The sequence below is a fragment of the Populus alba genome, chromosome 2 (assembly GCF_005239225.2).
Source record: "Populus alba chromosome 2, ASM523922v2, whole genome shotgun sequence".
NCBI classification, from domain to species: domain Eukaryota; kingdom Viridiplantae; phylum Streptophyta; class Magnoliopsida; order Malpighiales; family Salicaceae; genus Populus; species Populus alba.
In genome coordinates this window covers 15,331,972-15,353,471 of record NC_133285.1, presented here as the reverse complement: position 1 = coordinate 15,353,471, position 21,500 = coordinate 15,331,972, and the positions used below count along the sequence as shown (strand labels likewise).

The following is a 21,500-nucleotide window of genomic DNA, read 5'->3' as shown; positions in this document are numbered from 1 at the left end:
GAATCCTCTGCCAAACTCACTAGTGGAGTTTACTAGGCTACTTGGAGCTCGACCATGGTAGTAAAATTGAGGATGTGAAATAATTGGACAGTTTTTGTGTGGAAATTTGTGATTGAGAATTGAGATTGGAAAGCTAGCAAAAGCTATTGATCACGCGGGTTAATTATCCAGATCAAGACCAACAAGCTTTTATCTTATTAATCATTGTAAGAAAACCCGGATTGGCTCAACATGTCAATCTAAAACCTAGCTGATTTTAGACTTAAATTGGTCTCGCTTGAAAAAAAAAGTAATAATAAAAAAATTAATTAGTCGGTTAAAAAACCAGGTTGATTGGTCGGTTAAAAAAATTGATTGATCGGTTAATTGACCAGCTGATTTGATCAATTTGTGACCAGCTGATTTGATCAATTTGAACCGAACCTGACCTAATCAAAATCTAACCTTTAACACGTTGAATTTTTCTTAAAAAATGATAAATATGACGTGGTTTTACCCTCTCCGACCAAGGCTAGTTTTTACAAGGTATTTATCAATTTCTGTGAACATTGCTGCAACCTGCAAATTACTGTTACTATTCAAAACATGCTTCCATGTAGTGATGGTGGTATTATGTGTTATTTTCCCTTCTGATCCGACTACAAATGTTCATCAAAGCATCTTCACATCATATCACAACTCAATTCACCTCAAATTACACGTTCAAGATTCAGATGAAGAACAGGGGGCGCCGCTGCAATGAGCTGAAGCCACCACAATATTTTTATTCATCAACATTCAATTTCTATCTAGGCGGAAGCATTGACTGCAATTTTCAACCCCCAGTCACAGTGACTGGGGATACTGCATATAAAATAGTTCTGTCCCTCCTTCAGCTTGATTGTATCTTTTCCACTTGTGTAAGTGTTGGAGCTCGGAGAAACCGTGCAGCCATCGTAGCCATCGACATCTACAGTGGCCACGTCATGCAATGAAGGATCGTAGTTGAAAACTGTTCATCAAGAAAACACAGCACTGAAGTTAATATAGTTACCATAACAATTATAGAAGATAAATAATTATTATGTGATGGTTCTCAGCATTTTACTCAGGCTGTCGCCGGCCTTGAACTTTTTCCCATCTGTCCAACTCTGGATGTTGAAAGTCCAGCCTGAGGTGTCACCGACGGTGAAAGTAGATGCCTTGGCGATGGCGATCTTGAATTGGAGTGATAGAATGACAAGAAGAGTACTAGCCAGAACTACGCCGATCGCACTGCATCTTCCCTGGCGAGCCATTTCAGCAATTACCAAGAATTAATTGCTTCTTGAAAGAGAGCGCGGGTGAATCCTGAAGTGCATGCTTGAGTTACTTTTATAGAGAGTTTTGTCCTGTAAAGGACAGGAACTGTTGATTATGTTATGTTTTAAAAAATAAATTCAATCGGATTGAGTAGTGTTTTGAAGTATAGTTATGATTGTTGTTTAAAATGTTTTTTATTTAAAAATATATTAAAATAATATTATTTATTTTATTTTTAAAAAATATTTTTAACTTTAATATATTAAAATGATTTGAAAATATTAAAAAAATAATAATTTAAAGTAAATATAAATATAAAAAAAATTATTTTTTTTTTAAATATTTTAAAACATTAAAACAAATAAGGTCTAAAGTGCCCTTATTTCGTTGGTGAATTTTGACAAAGGAAAAAAAAACTAATAATAACAAGAATTAATTATTATTAATTTTTTTAACAATACTTTTTAAAAAGGGTAAAATCTTGTTAGTCATGATTAGAAGCATACCTAAATTGAACCAGTGATTTTTTTTAGTTATCTTTTTATTTTTCTAGATATGCTTTAAAATATTTATTTGATTTGATTTTAATTAATTAGGTCAATTTAACTAGTTTGAATGTTATTTTTAATATTAATTTGATAAATTATTGAATATCAGAATCTACAAAAACAAAATTATCTCTATACTTTATGACATAATTTTAAAATCTGATCGGTTCTAGTAGGTCGACCCAGAATCCTGCCGTTCAGGATTGGAATTAGGTTAGGTTTTAAAAAAAAATAAAGAAATTCAAAACCCAGTGGATTGACCCGGCAATCAGGTCAAAAACCTAGTTGCAACTGTTGACTTTTGTTTTTTTATTTTTTTACTAAAACAATGTTGTTTTAATTTTTTTATTTAAAAAAAAAATTAAAATTAACTCAGATAATTTAATAACCTGATCAAAACTCAAAACTCGAATCTTCAACTAGATCGGGTTTAAAAACTCTGCCAAATGATTATAAGATTAGAGCTTAAAAAAACTCAAATTTTTTCTTTCGCTGTACGCTTCATAAAGGCAAGAAAGTTCAGTTTTTGGGTATCAAATGCCCGTGAACCTTTCCCAATTTCTTTAATAGCTTGTGGGTCAATGTCATGTGAAGACATAGTCGAGGAAGGTTTGGTAAATAAATAATTTATTATTTTTATTTAGTTCTCTGTTGGTTCCTAATTAGTGTTCTAATTGTATTTATTCAGATTTTTAGAAAAAAAAAACAATCAATTACTGATTTTTGTTTTATAAATATTATTCTGTTTTTCCAAAATTATATTTATATTATTCTATAATCTAAATGTTATATTTTTTTTTAATAAACTTTGAAAATGGTAAAAAGTAAGGGGGAAAAGTAAGTGAAAATATATAATTATTACTTATATTTGGAAAGTAATGCATTAAGGAATGAAGGGAGTGTTTGGCAGTCATAAATAACTCATATCTTCATGAACAAAACAATCCTTCACATGCTTTCTTGATCCCATCCCTCAAGTGAAAAAGAATTTGGAAAGATCAATGGGTTACCTTCCACTCTTTCTAAGCTAAATATTTTCAGAATTTTTATTTATAAAATTGCATTTAGTTATTCGTTCAAAACAAAAAAAATACAGAAATAATTGAAATATAAATGTCATGTTTATTCTATCCTTTCATTTTAAAAAAATAAAAAACTTATTTCAAAACTGTTTTAAGAACATATTTATTTTTATATTTTTGTTATTATTTATGCTTCCAAACATTTTTTATCCCTTTTATACTTGTCTTTTTTAAGGCAATATTTATTTATTTATTATGTGGGTTGAAATTGCATGATTGCAAAGCAAGGACAGAGTAGCATAGTATTTTAATTTTGCAATCACCAAGTACAATTTCAAGATTCCAATTCCAACAACGTCCTTTTCTTCCTGTGTCTTCACATGCTAACCAAAGAAGGAAATAGATGGAAGAGAATCTCCTCTCAAGACAAAAATAATAATAAAAAATCCTTGCATTTAGCATATAAAAGAAGCAATGAGAAAGCATAAAATTTGCATCATGTTGCTTGGGCCCTAGTTTCACTATCTTTCTCTCTCTCTCTCATATATATATATATATATATATATATATATATTAGATCGGGTTTTGTAGTTTTTTTTATGCAGTATCTTGATGTGACGCGCAAAAAAAATCTTAGGACTTAATTATTTATTTTGATTTTTTAACCAAATAATATAGGGTAAATCTCAAAAGTTATGAAAGGTCTCTATTATGAACTATTACATGATAAAGAATAACCGTGTATAGACTTTATGGAAAAATATTTGTCATCACAAGGATATAAGTGTGATTTGCATAAAATAAAATAACAAAAGTCTTTCCTATAAGGATGACCAATTTGTAAATGAAAGTAAACTGAACAAACTGAATAATTTTTAAAAAAATTATAGGAGCTAAAATAAAAATTTGTCAAAAACTCCATTAGTTTAGTAATAGTTTTGCAATCAAAACAAAGGGATATAACGTATGATTTCATTCCATTACATTCATATTTTATCACGATACATGATACCAAATATATCTTTATAATATTTATAAAAAGGAAAAAGGAAAATTATAAGCTAAAGTTGATTCGTTGAGAGCAATATATATATATATATATATTGGATGATGATTTAATGTTTATGTACACTTTTTTTATATATTTTTTATTAACGTGGGTGTTCGGGTTAGCTTGCGCGTACTTCGACTAATTTCTACGGACCCTGAAATTAATGATCATATAGGCCTTCAGTAGCCCTGAAGTTTATGAAACTCGAACTGGTGATCTCTAGAAAGCAAATCTAAAACCTCATCAGTTAAGTTGTATCTCTTAGAGTTTCTTCGTTTTATAGATATACTCATTTTATATTATTAATTTTTCATGCATCTATATTTGCATAGTATTTATCTATATTTAGATGATTAGACTGAAAACCTTGTCTTTGTTGTAAGACTAATTTTTATGATATCAATATTAAAATAACATGTAGTTACTATCTTGAGTCCGAGTGTTTATACCAATAGGATATGTCTTTGTATATTTTCTGTTTTTATTTTAAAATGTTAAAATTTCACTCCAAAACTTATATTATAGTTTTTAATGATCAATTTTATTATAATTAATATTGACCCCTCTTGTAATGATGCTCTACATAGTTCGATGCACGTAGAATACACAAGTAGACGGGGGCAGGCCATGCCAATTCATGAGCATGGGGATCCCTTCTTCTTTTTTCCTCAAGAAATCGCCTGGCCATGGCCAGCTAATGTCTTAAGGTTTGTTTAACATGGCAGCCACCGCACAGTTAGGCACACACATTATAATAATAATAATGTTAACAGTGAAATGCAAATAATTTCAGTATATGTTAATAATAATGTGTGTGCCTAACTCTGCGTTGGCTGCCATCACTGAAATGCTAACGTTTTTTGCACTTATGATTCTTAAACAAATTTAGGATTTTTTATATATTTTTTAATTTTAAACTTTTTTTTATATTAGATTTATTGGGTATCAGATTTCATAATTTATTTTGATTTATTTTCTATGGTGTTACCATAATTTCATATTTTGAATCGAGAATTTTGCAAGTTAGTCGTGTTAACTTGAATAATTTTTTTAATTAAATTTTCTCTCGACTTATCTTTCAATACTAAGTTGATTGACTTCATAAATTTTTTTTATGTTTTTTATAAAGTTATCAATGTTTCATTATCTGAGTCGCAAGTTTTACGAATTAACCTTCATAATTATTTTTAAAATTTTATCCTTCAATATTGTGCTGATTGTGAATTGAATTTCATAATTTATTTTGATTTGTTTTTAAAAAAAATTGTTTTTTTTACAGAGTTATCAAGGTCTCATGATCTGGGTAGTAGATTTGACCAGTTAACTCAAGTTGATCTGAGTCAATCTAATATATTATTATTTCAATGTTTTAAAATTTTATAGTCAAATTACATTTTTATTTGTTGTCTAAATGATCTTTGGATCTAATGAGTTGACGATATTATATCAAGTCAATAGTTAAAAAAAATCCTTAAAAAGCATATTAATAGCATCTAGATATTTTTTACATCAATAAAAAATTAATTCGACCCCTAACATGGCACAAACAATGATCTAATATTTATCTAGTTAGCCTCTTCTGTCTATAAATTTATTTATTTTTATTTAAATTCAATTCACTATTATATAAAACCTAATATGCACAGTCGAACCATCCTAGGCATAGGTCATAGGTTGGACGCATGACAATTTTTTTTAAAAAAATAAAAACACATAAACAACATTATTTTGGGCAAAAAAAGTTGATTGGATCGTTTGGGTTATAGGTATAACTACCAAGTCAACTATATAATGGTTTAAAAAAAACTTGATTTACCAACATGTTGTTGGCTCAGTGGTTGTTGGGGCAGTTCTCCTTCCTTCGAACTTCGGTTCGAGTCCTAGTAGGAATGGGGCTGAAGAGTTTGTTCCCTTCTTGTCTCTATTGGGTCTTTCCTGTGCGGTATGTTTGTTACCCCCGCGGTGTCTTACTTGATCACTGGGCTTGCAGGATCTTCAGTGAGCCGTGGGATTAGTCGTGGTGCACGCAAGCTGGCCCGAACACCCACGTTAATCAAAAAAAAAAAAAACTTGATTTAATTAAAAAGTTGGGTTGATGGGCAATCCACCAAACCAAGCCAGGTTTCATAACCAATGAATTTACAACTATCCCACTTCAACGGTTTCTAGAATCTTCACAGGGCAGCTCATTCCCCTCCACGCACGGACAAAAACCTTTCAAAACCTATCATTCATCCATTTTCCTCGGAGGCACCAAAAAAAACCAAGTCATTTTCTATTACCTGGCTTGTCTCTTTGGATTTTCATTTATGTTTGGTAAATTTTTCTTATCTTTGAATTTTAGGTTGTAGCTACCTAGGTTTAGTTATCAAGTTTGGAGTTTTTAACCACCCAACATCCTTGAAATACCATGATGTTCGATATCGTGTATCAAACAACAGCGTTAATTAATTGTATATATTCTTTGAGAATTTGGTGTTAATTTGGTTTCTTGATCGAGTCTTATGGATTATGAATTCTTGTGAGGATTATCTCCATTAAAAAATTTTGATATCTTTAGAGTTTGAGACGACGTGATTGCCCACCATAAATATTTCTTGGAGCTCAAGCTGATAAATTTAGGACATATTTGGCTTTGAAACATGGGTTGCTTTTGTTGTTTTTCATCTAATGAGAGTAATGTAGATAGGAGGAGAAATGGTTCAAGAAGATCAGCTCAGCCACCTGCCTATCCTCCTCGGAACGATCACAATAATATGGCACCACAACCGGGTAGGTTCTTTTGGACAACTCTCTCTACATGCGTTATATATTGAAACATCATGGGATTTTAGGACGAGTGTTTGATCATGTCAAGTTCAATGGAATCAATTATCTTTTGGAAAGAATTAATCAATTATATAGACCTTCGAAAGCTCTAATTCTAATATCTTGAACAGAGAATTGCAAGCCAAGACCCCGACCTGAATCTAATGACAACAAGGATGCTCGCGATCATAAAGAAGCTGCCAACGGTAGCAGTAATGTCATTGCAGCACAAACCTTCACTTTCCGTGAGCTGGCCATGGCTACGAAGAATTTCCGACGGGAATGTCTGATTGGTGAGGGCGGATTTGGTAGAGTTTACAAGGGAAAACTTGACAAAGGTGGCCAGGTATGTTGTTTTTTTTCCATTGATGTCAGCTCAGCACGCTCTCTAGCTAGCTTCAAATATAAATAGTGATTCGAGGGACAGTTTATTTTATGCAGGTTGTGGCTGTGAAGCAACTTGATAGGAATGGTTTGCAAGGGAACAGAGAGTTTATTGTTGAGGTGTTAATGTTGAGTCTATTGCACCATCAGAATCTGGTAAATCTCGTCGGATACTGCGCAGACGGGGATCAAAGACTTCTGGTGTATGAGTACATGCCAAAGGGATCTCTTGAAGACCATCTACTAGGTACACTAGCTAGTTTTTGTTCATGTTTCTTTCTGCATCATGGAATGCTATAACTATTTGGATATATATGTACAATTTTCAGATCTTACACCTGAGCAAAAGCCATTAGATTGGTTCTCAAGAATGAAAATAGCATTAGGAGCTGCAAAAGGTTTAGAATACTTGCACGATAAGGCCACTCCCCCAGTTATATATCGTGATTTGAAATCATCAAACATCTTGCTGGACAAATTCTTTAATGCCAAGCTCTCTGATTTCGGGCTAGCAAAGCTTGGACCTGTTGGGGAAAAGTTACATGTATCTTCAAGGGTGATGGGAACATACGGTTATTGTGCACCAGAGTATCAAATAACTGGCCAGATTACAGTCAAGTCAGATGTGTACAGTTTTGGAGTTGTTTTTCTGGAGTTAATCACTGGAAAGAGAGTCATTGACACGACAAGACAAAACAATGAGCAAAATCTAGTTGCTTGGGTAACTAATCTAACTCTCCTTTCCTCTTCTTAATCTGTCAGTCTAGTAACTTAAACATGTAATCTCGAAAGGGGGTCAAGTGTGCCAACATGTTCGCTTCTAAAACGTTGTCACAGGCACAACCAGTATTCAAGGAACCAAGAAGATACCCGGAACTAGCCGATCCACTTCTACAGGGAGATTTTCCTGTTCGAGGCTTAAATCAAGCAGTTGCAGTTGCAGCCATGTGTCTCCAGGAGGAACCATTGGTTCGTCCATTGATCAGTGATGTGGTCTCTGCGCTTAGTTTGCTTGGAGATGGTCTAGAAGAAGGAGCAGAACCAGCTGCTTCCTTTCCTTCCCCGCCAACCATGGAAACCCTTGACAGTGCAAAAGAACGTCAACTAGCTGTGGAAGAAGCCATGGAATGGGGATCAAATTCAAGGCGTATGAAGTCGCAGAGTCCAAGAGCTTCTGCGTTTTCCGTTTAGATTTTGTATGCATCAATATGGTTGTTTCCTTCATGCCCCCATCTCTCTCTCACACTCAAAAGACATTAATTCTTTTATTCTTTCGTTTGTGTTTGATTAGTGTTCGGGACAGAAAGAACAATTACCGAAAAAGATGGAAACATGATTGATTGACGTAAAGTACACAGAGATATGTCCTCGCCATTTCCATCTCTTTTATGATCTCAAGACAGTAACTAAACTACCTTATTGTCTGTTATGCAATACAAGAATATGTATCATCATGTTACTGCACTCCATCTCAAGAGCAAGCATAATAATAATGTCATGATCTTTATACTTTATCAACACTTCTATAGAATTTTTCTACTCTCTTCAACCTCAGGCATGACGTATAGGTCTCTGGTGATCATTGTCCAGAAACACGGGAATAAAAGACGAAAACTCATCAAATAATAGTGCAAGCCTTCTGCCCGCTTCTGTTGCTGACTTGTTTTGAATTTGGTGTAAGAGATTTAAAGATGGAATTACAGTTTTAGCTTCTTCTTTTTTTTATCTTTTAATATTAGTTTGTTTTTAAACCTCATCATTTATTTTTATTTATTTATTATATAAAATTATTTTTAAAAAAATATATTATTATTAAACTCAATGTAATGTGTGAGCGACTGAGATTGTTATTATTTTAATAATTTTTTTAAAAAAAAAAAACAAAAGCTTAGCCGAGTTTTTACCTCAAAGTAGACAAATAAGGTTTCAAGATTTATGGTTAAAAATTTATTCACTGTGAGCTCAGACTAACAATATATATACTAGCACAAAAATATTTCCCCCAACCTGATTTTGTTTTAAACTCTCAAAAACAAAAAGTCGAAAGCAATCAAATTCTACTTAGATGATCTGAAGTTGTTTCATCAAATCGACGAGATTTTATCCTATCAACTCCCATCAACTTCAATTTGAAAGCAAGCTTAAGCCTAGAGCCAAATCGGACGCTACGGAACAGTTTACACAACCAAACACCTGAGCATCGAGCGCATTGGCAATGGCCACAAACACCAGCACCCGTCACATTCAGGTGACGTCCAACCAAGCCAATGATTGAAAAAAGTAAAAAATATTGACCAGCAGAAAGATTATCCAATGGTTAAGTTCAGGCAATGTGCCATGTTTGTTTTAGCCACAAATATTGACTAGGAAAACAGATCCGGGCCTCCAATCAGGTGCAGGCCTAACAGTATCTGCTTACACAAAAGATGAGATCTGATCAGCAGGTTATCATTGTGCTGGCGACTTATAACATATGACAGCTACCACGCCACTTAAAATTATCCCCTTACACAATTTCTAGCTTTGTGGCATTGCAGCATTTAGATGACCATATCTTTGCATTACTCTCTTGGTAGCTAAAGCTGCTGCCTCGCTTGCACGAAACGTGCCGGTAGCCATGATCGCAGCAAATTCACGGCCGATCTCCTCCTGTACTTTGTTCCGTGCATCCCCAAGAGGATCTACTCCATTGACTGTAGTCTTCCCCTTGGCTTCTGCAGATTTGACTGTGTCCAATGTCCTAGGCTCGTTTGGTTTGGCATCATCAGATTTGACTTTAACATCAGCCTCTTTAACGATTACTTTTGTGGAAGGGCTAGGACCACTGGCCGTGGATTTATCAACAGTTACTGTTGCAGTCTGTGAAGACTGCGCCATTGAAGGAGGCCTGAATTGTGGAACTTGCGGGACAGCCCCTGCTCTCAGTGTTGACTCCAGATTTTGTATCATGGGCACTACAACATAAAAATAAGCATGGTATGTTAAGAGTTAGCTGCCACGAGCAGTTAAGTTGCATGCGCAATCGCTATCCACTAGCATGAGCCTAGTCAGCAGACAAAATCTAGTATGAATCCACTATCCCACCATGATATTTGAGACTTCATAACACATTACTAAGTTCTCTGAAAGAAAATCATTTACAGCTAATAGAACCCAAAAGAAGGTTTTTCTCCTAGCGAATAAGAAAAGGGGTTAAAGAGCATCTATGGACCCGTGCTAGTTCATTCAAAATTCAAAACAAAACCCAAAAAACGGGAAAGGAAAAGGAATCAGGGTAATTCATTGAACAACTCTCTCTCAACATATCTGTATTTCGATTCAACAGAAGGAAAGTAAATGACTTGCATAATCAAGACTAAGTTAGATCAACTCACTTATAAGCGCACCCATTGGACTGTTCATGACTTCATTGGGTAGCTGAATAATATATTCTGGAATAGTCACACCCACCAAAAACTGGGCAACCTCATTGCTGAAGTTGTTGCAGTTGTGAGTAAGTAAACTATAAGTCTCAGCAGAGTAACGGGAACTAATTTCCTGCAAATACTCTTCGAATACATCCTGGGGTACATGTGTGATACCCAAATCAACTACTTTAATTGGCGTTCCATATGGAGTTGTTCCAGAAGGCAAATGTTGTATACCTCCCCCAAAGAAGTATTCATTACCGTACACCACAACTCCTGTGTGCCTGTGATGATATACAAAACAATAAAGTCAGATACAAAGCCACATAACACTAAAGCTTGAAGGTTCATAACAACTCATGCAAGGCTTTAATAAAATGAAGTTCAGGATCATTTTACATCCCTGCATAATAGACTGCACAATGTACCAAATGTTGTTTACAAGTTATCAAAGAATGAATTCCAAAAAAACATAGTAGAATTCCAGAAAAAAATAAGTTCATATTTACTTCATATCTCAAAACAGTTTTAAAATATAAATACAGCTAAATTGGGTACGTCATCAATGATTAAGGGCAGAAGATGCCAATGATAGAACAAAACCTTCTCCATCTATATATATATTGAAAATAAATGCCCATTTAAAAAATGAATTGAATAAGCGACTTAGGCCCCACCCATTAATGGGGAAGTGGGCTCAGGATGCATGCACATAATTCACTTCTAAACTGTTAAAATTAAATTATTCCATAGGGGGGGAAAAGAGCACAAATACCCACCAAAACTGTTAGTCTTCACTTATCCACCTCAACATTTGTATCGTAGAATGAGGTTAACTCAAATTCCAATTACACTACTCGCATTCTACTTTATATTTAAAGTAAGTACAAGATACATGCTCACTGCAGAGAAGGTAGGTTATTTCAAGCATCCGAGATCTTCAACACATCATTCTCATTCGAGAAACTTACCAGATTCCATCAATGGCCTTCCCCAAAAACGCTGTCGAGAGTTGCCGTGCCAATCCTTGGCTGAGATCATACACATTCAAGGTAACCTTGTAACCCTCCTACCATCAGTAAATCAAAGTTCTGACTCAATAACCAATGTAAAAAGCCACTGCCACAACTCACATGCATACCTCTAATACAACATGCAATGAAAAACAAAGAGCATGACAGACAAAATCTTACCTCAGCCATCTCTCACAATATTTCACCGACTATAAGTAGCAAAAAATTCTGTCAACCAATGAATGATAATCTGTTCCAGTCACAATCCAACAGCACAAGCATTCATTTAAAACCATTATGATACAAAATTAGCAATAGCAATTTACAAAAAATCCAAGGTATAACTTGAAAAGTCAGAATTCTTCGGTATATCCAAAGTTGCACCCGATACTCTCAAATGACGATGGGGCCATGAATTCTTGAGAGTATTTGAGAATATGATAGTGATTGTTTTTAAAAATATTTTTTTGGTCATAAATACATCAAATATTTTTTTATTTTTTAAAATTTAATTTTAATATCATCACTTCAAAATCCAAAAATATAAAAATAAATTAATTTTATAACAAAAAAAAATCAATTTTTATAGAAATACTATTTGAAACACAATTTCAAACGGCTCTTTTGTATATGATTGACATTATGATATTACGGTTATAACTTTTTAAAAAAACTTCAAATTATAACTTTTCCTCACTGAGTTTCTAAAAGCAAAATTATGTTATCTATTAAATACTTTCAAATCTGTGGTGGAAAAAACACAACGTCACCGCAACGTAGAAGCAAACAGAGCCTAAACTCCCAGTATACCTAATAATTTCTCGAACACGAGTGCACGAGGACTTCCCAGCTCCCACAATGCTACATTCTAGAGTTTACAAGAAGAAAAATAAAAGTATAACCCTAAATTCATTTCATTAATGAAATAAAAATTGAAAACAAAAACACAGAAAATCGTATCGTCATTTAGAACAAAAGATTAAACAGCAGCACTTCAAAATTACACAGATCTACAAGAAAAAATTGAATAACTAAAAATAAAAATCTAAGAGCCAAAGAAAACGGAGAGAAACGCATCTACGTACAATTAAACCTAAGATTCAAGTCTTAAAAGAAGAAACAAAATAAATCAAGGAAAAATGGAGACGAGAGAGGAGAGAAAGGACCAAAGGATTACCTGATGAAAGGTACGACTTTAAGGAAAAGTCTCTCTGCCTGGCCTCAACGATGCATACAAGGAAAGGCAGGGGGAGGAATTTATACCATACAATTGACCTCCGAATCGAGAACTTTCCTCTCCTTACATCTTCTTCTTCTATGAGTTTCTAGAACTCACTAGCCAATTCTTGCTCGACACGTGGATTGGATCGGTGGTTCGTTTATTCCTCCTCACGTTTTTTTTTTTAAGAACGAAATGAAATGAAAAATCTAATTCAAACACTAGAAGTTGACATATGGAACGATGATCTGTGTAGCATTTTTACTTTAGAAGAAAGTTTTTTTTATCAATGCTAAAAAAATTTCAATTAAAAAAAAATAGTGAAATGTATTTTTTAGGTATAAACTTTATAAAATCCGCATAAGGGTTTTATTTAATTTAAATGAAAAATAACAAAGAAATCATAAAATATTAGGTTAATCAAACTAGATTTTTATTTTTATTTTTATTTTTAATATTGAATTTTGTAGGATAAAATTCTAAAAAAATATTAATAAAAAGGCTTGCAAAGAAAAAAAAACAATAACAAAAAGAATAGGGATAAAACTTCATAAGAAAAAAAAAGCACAAGGATGATGAGATTTGAAAAAATATATATTTCAAACAAAATAAATAGTAACTAACAAAATACAAAACAAATTTGTTAGATAAAAAAATCATGAGGGGTGAAATTGAAAAACATCTATAGTTTGTGTCATAATCTATTTTTTGGTTATTCCCCAAATTCACATTTTCTCTTCCAAAAATTAAAAAAAAAAATATTCAAACTAAAAACAAAAAAAATTCAAAAAATAATAACAGTGAGAAAAAGATGTTAGAGCACCTAGAAAATGGTTAGAAATTGGTTGAGGAGGCTCAAAAATTAAAAGATTAAATTTTAACAGTATATTTTTTATATATGCAGAGTCATGTTGACAAAAAAAATTCAATTTAAAAAAGAAAGGTCCAAAACTAATATTTATAGACTCAATTAAATGTAATTAGAGATTTAATTGAATGTATGAACGGTTTGATTGCAAGAAAAATTGATTTTTAAGTCAATTTAGGCTTTAATTTGAAGAAATTAAAGTTATGGGGTTAAATTAGAATTTTTAAAAGTTTATTTGGTCAAATCAAGAGCTTAATTGCATAAATATTGAAGTTTTATGGCCAATTAAGGACTTGATTGAAGAAATCCAAATCCAAGGAACAAACTGGAAAAGGCACGTAAATAGAGAGACTGAAATTGACCAAATCAGGGGTTAAATTGAAGAAATTAAAAGTTTATTGATCGATTAAGAGTCAAATTGAATAAATCCAAAACCAATGACCAAAAGGAAAATGGGCGCTGAAATCTAAGGCTTGAATTGAAGTTCTTCATGGGTGAAATTGAACAGAATTAAAAGTATGAAGCCAATCAGAGGTGTAATTAGAGATAAGTCACAAATTAAAGGATTTTTGCGTAATTGACAGAAAAGTTATTATTCATCTTCTTCTCTAGCGAGGCTACCCAAGGGGCCTCCTTCCCAAGGCATTTGATGCCTCGTTTCCTACCCATATTAAATGAAGCCTGCACGAAAATGATCATGTGATACCTTACTACATGCTAGTATAAACCGTTCAAGCTTATCGAGGTAGCGGCATCTCCCCAAAGTAGCCAACTCGATCAGCTATTTTCCTGCACAAAATTGGCAATTCATAATTGCTTCTTTGAAGCAATGGTTGGACTGCTTTTGGGTCGAACCAAGGGTTGACATTTGGCACTAGAAGTGACAAAGTGTTCCTCTTCCATAACCTATAAATATATGTGATTTTCATGCTCCAATAAAGGAGAAATCTGGGTCCAAAGACAGCCAAAAACTAACCTCCCTAAAGGTATGCCATCTTCACTCTCCTTTCTCTTTGCCACCAGTCACACCGCAACACCGCTAGTAAAGCCGGCGTCCTCAACCAGGCCAGCAAGGGCACCTCCTCCTCCACGCCAAGTAACTTTTCTTTCCCCTCCGGCTTCTTCTCCTGCATGCAGAACAATATTCGTTATGCATGCATGAGGACGGAAAGGGGAAAATAATCCCCCCTTCCTTTTCTGGGTCAGGTTGGTTCTAGCCCAGCCCTGATGTCTGGGTCGGGTCCGCCCCAGACCAAAGAAGTAAAGAGGACTGTAATTATTTGTTTTGTGCTTGCTTTTATTTGCCTGCGACCACCTTATCCAGTCACTATAATTATCAAGTTATGTTTATGTTTTAATTATGTCTTTGTTTTATAGGTGTTTGTTTTTTTGTTGACATTATAGTTTTTAAATCTTACTTGGTTTGGTGGGTCGACTCGGGACTTGGTTGATTCAGAACCAAAATCAAGTGGGGTTTAAGAAAAAAATAAGAAAAATAAAAAAAATCAAGTGACCCGGTCAAAAATCATAGTTGCAACATGTTAACTATTTGTTTTTTAAAACAAAAATGATGTTATTTTGATTTATAAAATAACTTGGAGCTGATCTTAATCAAACTCGTGACTCAGATCATGAGACGGGTCGACCACCGGGCCGAGTTTGGAGGTTTAAAAATCATGGTCATCACAAATCTCTTTTTGTGATCATTTTAGTTTTTATCATGTCATATGTTTAGGTCACTTTTTTTAAGCTTTGTACTTTTTTTAGTGTTTACTAGTTTATTTGTCCGCGCTCCACCGCGATCTGAACTATGTTTTTAAAAATGTAAGATAAAAGTTATTAAAAGCGCGAAGATTTTTTTGCAATGCTATAAGAAGCTCAAGCAAGATGATAAATCTTTAATTGCTAACTCGATGTGAATTGGTTTATTTAATGGGTTTAAAGGAAACCTGGATGATCTTTTTTTATTTTCAAAAATTAATGTTGAACGATAAAATTGAAAAAAAAAATAAGGCAAAAAATAAAAGATAATGTTTAGCCATGTAAACTTTTCAAACTAGTAATCCGAGTTATTATATCAAAAATACCATACATGGAAAAGTAGTGAAACTCAATTCCCAATAAATCTAATATCAAATGATGAATTATCATTATTATTATCATTACTAATATTATCATAATCATTACAACTATCATCGTTATCATTATTATAAATAAGTAATATCATAATTATTGTTAATATTATTATTGTGATCACTGTTATTATTATTATTATCGTTGTTGTTGTTGTTGTTATTTATAATACTGTTATAATTATTATCACCACTACTATAACTAATATTGCCATTATTTTTATTCTTATTACTATCATCATTATCATCATTATTATTATTACTATTATAACCATAATTATTATTATTACTATTGTTATCACAATCACAGTCACTATTAGTATTATTATTATTATTACCATTACTATAATTATTAATATCATAATATTCATAACCACTGCAATCATTATAATAACTACTATTATTTTCATTACAACAACAAACTACTACTACAACTACTATTACTTCTGCTACCATTATCACTATTACTACTTCCACTATTATTATCACCACCACCATCACTATTATTATTATTATTATTATTATTACTGTTGTTGTTGTTGTTGTTGCTTCTACCACCACCACCACTGTTATTACTATTATAAATATTATTATCACAATCATCGCCACCACCACCATTATCAATATCATAATAAACTATTATTATTATCACTATCATTAACATTATAATCACTATTAATAGTATTATTAATAATATTGTTATTTTTATTGTTATTACATCCACTACAATTACAATTATTATTATTATTATTATTGAAATAACAAAAATCATAAACTTATTTTAAAGGATAAAATCTTAGATCATAAAAACTTTAACAAAAGAGCAAATGAAACAAATAATAAATCAAACGAAAAAGGACCAAACTAAAATAAATATTATTACTATTGACAAAAAAAATCATATATTTGATTTGAAGGGTAAAATTAAAAACTGTAATAACTCTTACAAAAGAGCTAAGGGAAAAATAAGAAATCAAAAGTAGAAGGACTGGATCAAAAAAAAAAATCATATACACAAATTAGAATTGAATGACTAAATTGTAAATAAAGAAAACTCTAACAAACGAGAAAAATGACCAAAATAAAAAATCAAAACTGAGAGGATGGATTCTAAAACACTAATAAAAAATATGAATGAATTTATAAGGATTGAAACTATAAAAGAAATGAAAACAACATAAGAAATTAAAAGAATGAGGATTGAAATGAAAAGCAAAACATATGAGAAATTGTAATTGATGGACAAAATTGATTAAAAAAAAACAAAATTTTTATAAAAAAGAACAAGGATAAAATAAAAAAAATTCAAAGAACAAGAATTGATATTGAAAAATAACAAATAAGACAATTATGTACTGTAGCTGTTAGGAGAGAGAAAAGAAAGAAAAACAAAAACAATCGACCACTCGTAGTAATCCAACTGTTGCAAGCATACACACGCTACACCATGTGGTTCCTGCGCTTTTAAAGAGATGACGGATGACCAAATTTGACCACTTGATGGTGTCACACGCGCCCCTGAATGGCGTAGACGTCACCCACTCGCCAACATGAAAAGTGGAACACGCACCAACAACTTTTCGATTAGAAAATTAAAAACAAAATGTGAAAAATATCAAAACGACTCCATGACTCTTTTAATTACACAAAATACTTGTGTGAAAATACCAAAATACCCCAAAAGGCAAAGAGTTTTTTTTTTCTAAGGTTAAAAATGTTCTTTTACTATAAATGGAAAGTGAAAAAAACTCGAAACACCCTTGTCCAGCAACTTAAGATATTTTTTATCTTGGGGGCGAAGAAGTATTTTCACTGTTACAAAACTTGTAAAAAGTCAATAAAGTTCTTGGTCAATGGTTTTAAATTTTATTGACTAAGGTGTGAAAGAGTATTTGTATTGTGTTAAAAAAATTAAAAATACACATACACCTCAAAATAATCTTTTATTGACCACTAAGACAGAGAAAAAGACAAAAAAACCCCAGCTAAAAGGCTTAGATTTTCTCCGCTCAAGGGTAAAAGGATAATTTTATTGTAGTAATCCACAATAATTTATGTATAGAGCTATAATGAAACCCCTATATTTTTTAGCTTTTTTTAATTTAATATTTAAATACTAATACATATAACCTATTAATATGTGTTTGTTTGCAGTCAAGTGTTTTCTTAGTTTTCATACTAGTTAACACTACAATGTTGTTCCAACTAAAGATATTTGCTCTATGCCTACTGTTATTTGTCTTTAACTTCTTTATCTAGTGATCATAACCATAGTTATTAAACTTGACCCAAAGGTTGACCCAGCCAAGGGGCAAGGTCCCGGGTTTCATAGGTCAACCTAGATCAACTCGGCTTAACCCGAATCAACCTAGAAAATTTTTAAAAAAAATTAAAGCTTTAATATTTCATATGAAAAAATTAAGAAAAAAATCCAAGTAAGTATACATATTGTAAATAATGAAGTTTAAAAGAATATTTTAAAAAAAATTATCCCATATTGAAAAGATATTATGTGAAGCTTTTAAGTTGAATTATTTAAATTAAAAAAGTTTTTTATCCCACATTGAAAACATAACTTTTTTCTTGGGAACATGGAGTATATATGCTAATGGATTTCAAATCCCACATTAAAAAAGCATAACTTTTTTCTTATGAACATAGAATATATATATATATATATATATATATATATATATATGAAAGGGTTTCAAATCTCACATTGAAAAGATATTATGTTATCCTTTTAAGTTGAAGTATTTAAACCAAATTTTTTTTTATCCCACATTGAAAAAACATAACTTTTTTAATGGGAACATATAGTGTATATATACTAATGGGTTTCAAATCCTACATTGAAAAAATATAATTTTTTTTCTTAGGAACATAGAGTATATATACTAATGGGATTCAAATCCCACATTGAAAAAACATAACTTTTTTAATGGGAACATAAATTATATATACAAAAAGGCTTCAAATCCAACATTAAAAAGATATTATGTTATCCCTTTAATTTGAAGTATTTAAATCAAAAAGTTTTTTATCCTACATTGAAAAAACAATACTTTTTTCTTGTGTACATAGAGTATATATACTAATGAATTTCAAATTTCACATTGAAAAAACATAACTATTTTTCATGGGAATATAAAGTATATATACAAAAGGGCTTCAAATCCCACGTTGAAAAGATATTATGTTATCCCTTTAATTTAAAGTATTTAAACCAAAAAGTTTTTTTATCTTACATTGAAAAAACAATACTTTTTTCTTGTGAATATAGAGTATATATACTAATGAGTTTCAAATTTTACATTGAAAAAGCATAACTTTTTCATGGAAACATAGAGTATGGACCCGTTTGGGATTGCGTTTGAAAAGCGCTTTTCATAAAATTTGAATTTTTTTTTTGCTCAGAATTAATATATTTTTTATGTTTTCAAATCATTTTGATATGCTGATCTCAAAAATGATTTTTAAAAAATAAAATAACATTATTGGCATACTTTTCTGAATGAAAAGCACTTTGAAAAGCAATCACAACCACACTCCCAAACACGCTCTATTATATATACGAAAGGGCTTCAAATCCCGCATTGAAAAAAAATATTATGTTATCTTTTTAAGTTGAGGTATTTAAACAAAAAAGTTTTTTTATCCCATATTTAAAAAACATAATTTTTTTCTTGGAAACATAAAGTATATATACCAATAGGTTTTGAATCCCACATTGAAAAAATATAATTTTTTTTCTTATGAACATAGAGTATATATACTACTAGATTTCAAATTTCCACATTAAAAAAACATAACTTTTTTCATGAGAATATATAATATATATACAAAAAGGCTTCAAATCCCACATTGAAAAGATATTATGTTATCGCTTTAAGTTAAAGTATTTAAACTAAAAAGTTTTTTTTTATCTCATATTAAAAAAATATAACTTTTTGCTTGGAAACATATAGTATATATACTAATGACTTTTAAATTTCACATTAAAAAAAAAAAAAACATTGGAGCTCTACCAGGTTTCGGGTCGACCTGTCGGGCCGAACCAAATTTAATAACCAGTATCATAACTATCAATAATATAAGAAATTATAGTGTCATTAAACTCACTTTTTCAATAGTGCTCTTGTCCAGCCATTAGCTTTAGTTTTTGTCTCGTCACTTATGTTCGTGTTTACTTTTCAATTGCCCAAATAAAAACCACATGGATGTTTTTATCAAAAATCAATACTATAGGGAGCTCTAGTGTCATCAGTTGAATTTAATAATAATAAAAAAAATGAATAAAAACAAGTTTTAATTGTTTAAATCTCCTTGTAAAGTAAAAAAAATAAAAAAATCACATGGATGTTTTCCATTTTTCAATAGGGTATTTGGTAAGTGCAAACGAAATTGAACTTCTTTTTGAAAAAAAAAAAAACAGAACAAGCTAGTATAAAATAAATTAACATTAAAGAATCAATACAGTGAATTGTATTTGAGAATATATATAATAAATAAAAAAGAGAGACGTGTTATTTATGTTTACCTTACAGTTATTAATAAAGTTGGATGTCGATAAAAATTAAATTATCTTTAAAATAATTATACGAGTATGGAAAGATAATCATGCTTCCATTTTTATCCTTTTTTAAATCTAATAAGCGCTACTCGTCTTTCTTTTAATTTGGTTTGTACAGGAAAATGAACAAGCTAGTAGTCAACAATGTTGTATTGATCCGTGTGCGTGCGTGGGGAGTTTGAATTTAAAATTATAACGTAAATTTAAATATACAAATGCTTTATGATTTTCAAAGATGCTATATAGTCCTAGCATGGTCTTCAAGATTATGAGATGTTGACATGATTTTCAAGGTTGTTGTTGTGAGATATCTTTAGCATAATCTTTATGACTGTGAGGTGTCTTAGGATGATCTTCATAATTGACTTGCCTAACACGAAGATAATAAATAGTTTTTAATAAAGAAATAATAATGCCACTTCTTGTAATAAAAGCATAGTTTTGAATCCCGGCCCGAGACCCGACTGATCCAGGATTGAAAAAAAAAAAATAAAAATAAAAAATCCGGTGTGACTTGGTTGACCCAGTTGCAACCCGTTGATTTTTTATTTTTTTATTACTAAAACGACATCGTTTTGATTTTTTTAAAAAAAAGAATTGACCCGGTTAAAATCTGGAATCCGAGCCTTAAATCGGGCCGAGTCTAAAAACTATGAATAAAAATCAAATAAATTTTGTTGCTTAAGTTTCTTATTTTAAATATTTTTTTTCATGAAATATGATGACATCATGTATCATAAGATTGCATTAATTCTCATTACAATATAAAAAATATTTGGGTTATTTTAGAAAAAAACACAATGAAAGAGAAAATAGCTTAGTTTGTCCTTGTACAGTGAGTGATTTTTTAATCTATCTTTATATATCTAATTGTATAAATTAATTCCTTAATAAAAGATATTTCTCCAATATGTCATTTTGTTTATTTTTTTTATTAATGGGTTGTTTAAAAATATATTAACAGTTGCTTTTCAAAGTACTTTTTGCTCAGAAATGCATTAAAATAATATTTTTTAAAAATTATTTTTGATATCAGCACATCAAAATAATTAAAAAATACCACAAAATATATTAATTTGAAAAAAAAACATAGCATTTTTCAAAAACACTTTTAAAACACAAAAATAAACAACCTTGAACAAAAAAGTTACATGATGTAAAAAATGCTTCTTATTCCAAATAGGATGAGTAGTT

General features: G+C 31.2%; 3 protein-coding genes across 4 annotated transcripts; 1 reads left to right on the top strand and 2 right to left on the bottom strand.

The window, feature by feature from the left end:
* Positions 1 to 714: 714 nt before the first annotated feature.
* Positions 715 to 1,317, bottom strand: LOC118049879 (basic blue protein). Its single transcript, XM_035060033.2, has 2 exons — positions 1,088 to 1,317; positions 715 to 991 (listed from the first exon to the last, which is right to left on the bottom strand). Exons 1-2 carry the CDS (start codon positions 1,275 to 1,277, stop codon positions 789 to 791), a joined length of 393 nt encoding a protein of 130 aa, XP_034915924.1. The 5' UTR covers positions 1,278 to 1,317; the 3' UTR covers positions 715 to 788.
* Positions 1,318 to 6,140: 4,823 nt separating this feature from the next.
* On the top strand, positions 6,141 to 8,735 carry LOC118049880 (probable serine/threonine-protein kinase PBL26). The gene is made up of 5 exons (XM_035060034.2): positions 6,141 to 6,674; positions 6,842 to 7,056; positions 7,152 to 7,341; positions 7,424 to 7,815; positions 7,932 to 8,735. The coding sequence occupies exons 1-5, from the start codon at positions 6,545 to 6,547 to the stop codon at positions 8,283 to 8,285; spliced, it is 1,281 nt and encodes a 426-aa protein (XP_034915925.1). The 5' UTR covers positions 6,141 to 6,544; the 3' UTR covers positions 8,286 to 8,735.
* Positions 8,736 to 9,365: 630 nt separating this feature from the next.
* On the bottom strand, positions 9,366 to 12,897 carry LOC118049881 (uncharacterized). Of its 2 annotated transcripts, none has more exons than XM_035060035.2 (5): positions 12,692 to 12,897; positions 11,695 to 11,764; positions 11,473 to 11,570; positions 10,469 to 10,785; positions 9,366 to 10,048 (listed from the first exon to the last, which is right to left on the bottom strand). In XM_035060035.2, the coding sequence occupies exons 2-5, from the start codon at positions 11,701 to 11,703 to the stop codon at positions 9,612 to 9,614; spliced, it is 861 nt and encodes a 286-aa protein (XP_034915926.1). In that variant the 5' UTR covers positions 11,704 to 11,764; positions 12,692 to 12,897; the 3' UTR covers positions 9,366 to 9,611. The 2 variants fall into 2 exon arrangements, with proteins under 2 accessions (XP_034915926.1, XP_034915927.1); XM_035060036.1 differs by lacking the exon at positions 12,692 to 12,897 and adding an exon at positions 12,325 to 12,349.
* Positions 12,898 to 21,500: the final 8,603 nt, after the last annotated feature.

What these genes read in the sequence shown, in the direction of transcription:
- LOC118049880 (XM_035060034.2), top strand. Translation starts at nt 6,545, where the DNA reads ATGGGTTGCTTTTGTTGTTTTTCATCTAATGAGAGTAATGTAGATAGG. An exon ending in TAATATGGCACCACAACCGG is followed by an intron (nt 6,675 to 6,841) that starts GTAGGTTCTTTT and finishes TATCTTGAACAG; the next exon opens with AGAATTGCAAGCCAAGACCC. An exon ending in AGCAAAATCTAGTTGCTTGG is followed by an intron (nt 7,816 to 7,931) that starts GTAACTAATCTA and finishes ACGTTGTCACAG; the next exon opens with GCACAACCAGTATTCAAGGA.
- LOC118049879 (XM_035060033.2), bottom strand. Translation starts at nt 1,277, where the DNA reads ATGGCTCGCCAGGGAAGATGCAGTGCGATCGGCGTAGTTCTGGCTAGT. An exon ending in CAAGGCCGGCGACAGCCTGA is followed by an intron (nt 992 to 1,087) that starts GTAAAATGCTGA and finishes CTTGATGAACAG; the next exon opens with TTTTCAACTACGATCCTTCA.
- LOC118049881 (XM_035060035.2), bottom strand. An exon ending in AAGGCCATTGATGGAATCTG is followed by an intron (nt 10,786 to 11,472) that starts GTAAGTTTCTCG and finishes ATATCATCACAG; the next exon opens with GCACACAGGAGTTGTGGTGT. An exon ending in TCCAATGGGTGCGCTTATAA is followed by an intron (nt 10,049 to 10,468) that starts GTGAGTTGATCT and finishes TTTATGTTGTAG; the next exon opens with TGCCCATGATACAAAATCTG.